Here is a 5,949-nt window from a genome sequence, read left to right as displayed (position 1 = left end):
CCTTCAGGCCAATCATTTTTTTTGCCTTCTTTGAACGTTCATGAGCCTCTCGACTTTCCTTTTTTCTCTTTTTCTCATGGTAATCCAAGCGGTACCCATAGCGTTTACGATGTAATTCAATATATTCATTCTGTGGCATGATGACAGCTGCAGAGCCACCGCTGGTGCCTCAAGAGTGCAAAGAAAAGTCCTAGCTTTGGGGCGTCTCAGACGCACCTAATCCTTTTAGTTTAAAGAGAAAAAAGATAAACAATGAAACTGAGCTTCAAGTCAGGTTAGCAGGACAGTTAGAATAGTTGATACATTGCATATTGCTGTCTTTGTGGTACAAATAAGTGTGGTGTCTTGCTAAACAATATTAGAAAACATTTTCAAGGAACTAAGAGGAACTAACTGTATACATATCTTAAATATTTATCACTTTCTTCATTTCCCGTGTCAGTTTTTTTTTTTTTTTAAACTTTTTCCCCCTAGTTCACAATGTCTGTTGTACATTTTAGATCTTATTTTCTTGTTTAATTTCTCGTGCTAGTGAAACAACACAATGTTTACACAGATGTAGTCTAAGTTTTAAATTTTGATCACTTAATATTTTTAATAAGTAGTTTGACTACCAAAAGGAAAGGTGCAATGAAAACTTATAGGTCAAACCTATGGCATGCACAAGTTGTATCATTGAAAACACTAAAAGTTTTGCCATCACAGTAAGGAGGAGCATCTAATCCAAATTTATGCAGTCAGAAGGTTAGGTGCAGAAGAAATGAGTTCTAAACTAATTCCAAGAGAAGAGCATACATACAAAAATGAGGTCCCTGGCTGGATGGAGGATTGCGGAAGCACTCTAAGTGGATATAGCACTTGCAAAGGCCCATCCACTTAGAGAATAAGGCATGGTTCACTGTGACTACATACAAGAGTATGAGGCAAAACCAGCAAGAGACAAACTTAACTAAGGAGCAGGACCTAGGGGCTGGAAATGTAGCTCGGTGATAGTATTACAGGCAGCTCAATTAGGAAGAAATGAGTCTATGCCAGAGGGGCTAGGCCCTCAAGGAAGCCAACACAAAAAAAAAAAAAAAAGACATCAAGTTATGGCTGGAGGTACAAGATGGAGATGCAATGGCCAAATTGGCACGCCTTCCTAGAGATAAACAGCAGCCTCAGATTTTACTGTGATTAGCACCCCCTGGGCCAGTGGGCCCCGCTAGGCATCAGGTACACAGGTGGATGAACAAAGCAGGCAGAGCCACACTCCCTTCCTTCCCCCAATGCCTTTGTTCTTCCCTTCTACTCTTACCATGTGCCTCATTTCCCTATTGGATCAGGACTAGCTAGAGAGCCACACTTGTGATCCTGTAGGTTGACTGTAGTCACACTGTACTCACATTGTCATTTTCGTGTATAAATTGCCCTGACAAAAGGGCCACAGTGGGCAGCCCATTCAGGACCCCTTGTGGAAACCCAGGAGCTTTTCAAAATCATTATTATTTCTGATAAAACTGTCCTAATTTTTTCCTTTGGCTCACTTCATTCCTTGACATTTGCATTTGACCTCCAGCAGGCCCAGAGTTACATTTCTCCCATATCAGAAGAGGCATGTTTACCACACAGAAGACCTTGAATTTTATCCCAGCACCTAAAAAGAGAAAGACCACATCGCAAGACAATCTAGACATCTTATATAATTCTAAATTAATGTGTTCCTTTGCTTTTTGAAGTTTTAAACATTATATACCAACTAGTCTAACTTGTAGACTTAGAGTATGTACCATGTAATTACTTTCTCATTCAACATAGACATATATCCTGTCACCCACCCTGTGATCTACTGCACATGGTTCTGATGAGATGAGTTTGATTAGGACATGGTTTACGGTAATTTATGAAAATCTTAATGATTTACTCTGGCCCAAATGTCAACACACCCCTGCCTATGAGCCCACCTTCCTTTTTTTGATATAGGACCCCTAGATAATATAATTATAACTCCCAACCTAGTAGATGTCTAATACACCAAGTTTGTGTTCCCCCAAGTCAAAGAATAAATTTTGAGGAACAACATGAGTTAAGAATAGGAAATTTTATTGAGGGAGAGATAGTTCCTGAGAGAGACAGGAGGGCACCCAGAAGTGGGCTGCCATGGATGCTGCTTTATAGAGGAGGCTTTATAGAGCAAAATCACAAAGTGTGTTCAAAGTCATAAGATGGGTACAGTGTGGGACAAAACTATGATCCATCAATAAGATTACAAGAATAGTTGCTTAAATAATTTTGATCCAATGGGGAAGCAAGTGACATAGCAAAAGTATATGGAAAGAAAAAGGACCTTTTGGGGAAGAGATGAGTCAGGACGTCCTGTTCACCTACCTGGGTAACTGATGTCTGTTTAGAATGTTAATTATAGTATATTGTTTATCCCTCAAGAAGGTATGTAGGTGGTCACTGCATCTTTATCTTGAGATTTGGCCTTCAACAAATGCATCTCCAGCCACAGTTGTAATGTGTTCGTATCTTCTGCACTGACTTCTTCAAGGGCCTAGCCCTGTGGGACAGCCTATACTATTTCTACTTAGTTGTCTTTTGAAAACTCCAAAAGGTATATCCCTCGGGAGTATGCACAAGAATGTCGTATCTTGTTTTGTTTTTGGTGGAACCAGGGATTGAACTCAGGCCCTTGCACTTGCCAGGCAAGCACTTATTCTACTGAGCCATCTCCCCAGTCCCAAGAATGTCATATTTTGAAAGTAAGCTATAAAGTCATCCAGTAGCATTGCTCTTTTTATAGGCAGGGGAGCAGAACTGATGAGATTAAGAGACTTACTTTATGTTATTTAAGAGGCATGAAGAGGTTTATTAGGCAGGATTTAAAGTATACACTTAAAAGAAGTACAGTGAAGGACGTCAAGAGAGAGGCTCATTATTGGCTGGCGCCGGGAATATTTATTATTTTTGGCAATGAGATTTGTGAATCTATCAACAACTTTGGCTCAGTTGAACATCGGTGGAAAGATAACGAGTGGCTCCTTTAACAGATAAGTGATGGCCCGTTTCCACGAGAAAGGCCGGGGCCAGTCTATTTTGTTCTTTTTAAGATATATGAGCTAAAATGTTTTGCCTAAAAACATTTTCTTTGAAACCATTGAATTTCTTTGTCTTAGGGTCAGGTTTGTATTCTTTACCTTATCAGCTAAGCTACTTTATAAATATACAGTGTGCTTAAGGTATTTTGGGTGTTGGGTCTAGAAGAAAAGAAGTATAAATGAGTCTAGGGAATACAGTGCACGTGTGGACAGCCTTGTATCCTGCAGTTGCAGTCTTCTTGCAAGTACAATTATAAATTATGATTTTCTTTGTCTCTTTCTTACCTTGTTTATTTCTTTTATATTGCATCATTTCTCCCTCAATACTTTGCCTTATTTTTTTTATAGTATTTTATTTATTTATTTTTTGGTGGAACCGGGAATTGAACTCAGGCCCTTGCACTTGCCAGGGAAGCGCTTATTCCACTGAGCTATCTCCCTGGCCCCTGGTTCCTTATTCTTAAGGGATACAGAAGGATCAAAGGCCTGTCTTCCTATGGCTGCTTCAGGCTGGAGTAGGCACTGATTCCACCTTACCAGAAATCAAAAGAAGAGACTGTCTATGACACATTCTTGTTTAGGCAGACTAATCTATTGAGGGAAGAACGTTGACTATTACCTACTAATACCAAACCTACAGAAGAGAGCTGTGCTTTATATCACTCCCACCTGCCCTCTGTCATATTTCTTTATCCTAGTTATGTTAGCTGCTAACATAATCCAACAAAATGCTATAAGCTGGGTGGTTTAAACAACAGAAATTTATTTCTTACATCTCTACCAGTCTGAGAGAGCGTTCTGGTGAGGCATGTTTTTCTAGTTTGTATATAGTCATCTCTTCACATGAACTCTCTTCTCTGAAGGGACAGGGTAGAGACAGAAACACAGAGAAAGCGTTCCCAAGGGTCTCTTCCTCTTCTTACAAAAACATAAATCCTATCAGATTAGCACTCCATGATTATAACCTCATTTAACCTTAATTACTTTCTGAAAGGCACTAACTTAATGAGAATTAGGGCTACATACGACTTTGAGAGGAACACATGTCATTCTACAATTAATAATACTTGTCTGTATAACACTATTCTTTCTAGCCTCATACCTCTTATTACTTAGAATACTAATTCCAGCTCTTTTTCTAGATAAATGATGTGACATATGAAAGTGATATAGTAAATGTAAGAAAATGTATTTTGAAAAGCAAGAGAAAAGTTCTCTAATATAGCATGAAGCTTTCTCAATACAGTATATATATATAAAGAATCATAAAAAATAGTTTGAGTAAAAGTACATTTAAATAATACAGTGTGATTTATGAATACTTAGAATAACACAAGTTTTTCTTTTTTCCAGATTCTCAGGGGAATATTGTGACAAAAATGGAAAATAATATAATGTTTTATTCCAAGAGTAATACTGAAGATGCATTAAAGTTACATTTATGGACAAGTGACACAATAAAATCATCATTTTGTGTTAGTGCATCTGCTCAAATATACCTTGTGTATGTTTTTGACAATGGAACAGTACAACCACAGGAGTATCCCTTAATACTGGAGTTACAAAGTGTAGCTTTCAAAATGAAAGAAAAATGCCCATACATGATGTTTCATGATAATATTTCAGATTCGTTTTACTTTTTGGACAAGGGACACAGCCTGAAAGTGTGGGCTGAAATAATATATCCAGAAAATACTGGTCTAGATATTATGGTGAAAGTCTACGGTCCACAAATATTAGAACATGAAGAATCTTCTCACTATGAAATTGCTTTAGGATACTGCACTAACACCCTGGTGAGTTAATATTTTACATTTCTTCATTCATTTGATTGTAATGAATATAAAAGTATCATGTTCGACTACCAAAAGGAAAGGTGGAATGAACACTTATAGGCCCAATATTTATATTTTAATATATAGATAGCCCAGAACACCATGTTCTAGAGTGGCAGTGGCTCAGAGAACTTTTCCTCAGGGCTGGGTTCAGAGTGCTCAGTGATCTAGAAACTTGACCCCTATAGCTAAGAGAGAAGAAAGATGTCCACTGCTCCAGCTGCCAGCAGACCTTGGCATCGTCCATGTGGTGTTAGTTTTAGGTGAGTGCAAGATGCAAGAGTTGTGGAGTCAGAAAGCCTTCCACTGATATTTCAGAAGGCCTGGGACACAGTGCCCTCACAGGGCTGTTTGTGAAGTTCTGAGTGTGAAGGTGCAGTAAAGACCCCAGAAGTTTGGAGAAGCGAGGAATGTGGATAGTCTGAAGAAAGCTGTAAGAAGAGAGCAAGAACAGCCAATGAGAGAAGCCAGGAGGGCTCTAACCACCTCAAGTGCTGTAGGACAGAGCTACCCCAATGCGCTGGAGTCCACAATTTGCCACAGATTGCTGGGATGCTGGACGTGGAATTATGGAAATTAATGTTTCCCCCGCTGTATTTTGCTCTTGATTTGTTCTCATTCCTTTTTATCTCCTTCTCTGTACCTTTTATAGAATGGAGATGTCTATCTTGTGCCATTGAATGTTGGAAGTGTTGAATTTTCTTTTCATTGGTGCAGGGGCAGGCAGCTAAGAGTTTGCTTTAATTATCAGGGAAGACTTTGAACATGGACTTTTCAGCAATGCTGACACTAGCAGGACTTTGGAAACTCACAGAGAGGGACTAAATGGATTTTGTATAGAGGGATGATTATGAGGCTTTGGGAGGCTGGGGTGGGCTATTATGGCTTGGCTCTATGTAGCCCCCCAGAGACTCATGAAATCATAGGTGGAGCTTTTAGGAGGTATGGAAAGTGGCTGAGCTAGAGATTGATCACACATGCAAGGCTAAAGCAAGGCCAGCCCCGAGAACAGGGAGAACCCAAGGCAGATACAT

At 39.2% G+C, this 5,949-nt stretch overlaps 1 protein-coding gene across 1 annotated transcript in view; it reads left to right on the top strand.

Annotated features, from left to right (window-relative positions):
* Catspere (catsper channel auxiliary subunit epsilon) overlaps positions 1 to 5,949 on the top strand; it is a 184,278-nt gene that overhangs the window by 93,568 nt on the left and 84,761 nt on the right. Inside the window, 1 exon segment of the mRNA XM_012513723.1 lies at positions 4,434 to 4,956. Within this exon segment, the coding sequence (XP_012369177.1) occupies positions 4,434 to 4,956 (523 nt within the window).

The sequence above is a fragment of the Octodon degus genome, unplaced genomic scaffold (genome assembly GCF_000260255.1).
Source record: "Octodon degus isolate 3935 unplaced genomic scaffold, OctDeg1.0 scaffold00017, whole genome shotgun sequence".
Taxonomy (NCBI): Eukaryota; Metazoa; Chordata; class Mammalia; order Rodentia; family Octodontidae; genus Octodon; species Octodon degus.
The sequence above is the reverse complement of the archived record's forward strand: the minus strand, read 5'-3'. Positions and strand labels throughout refer to the sequence as shown.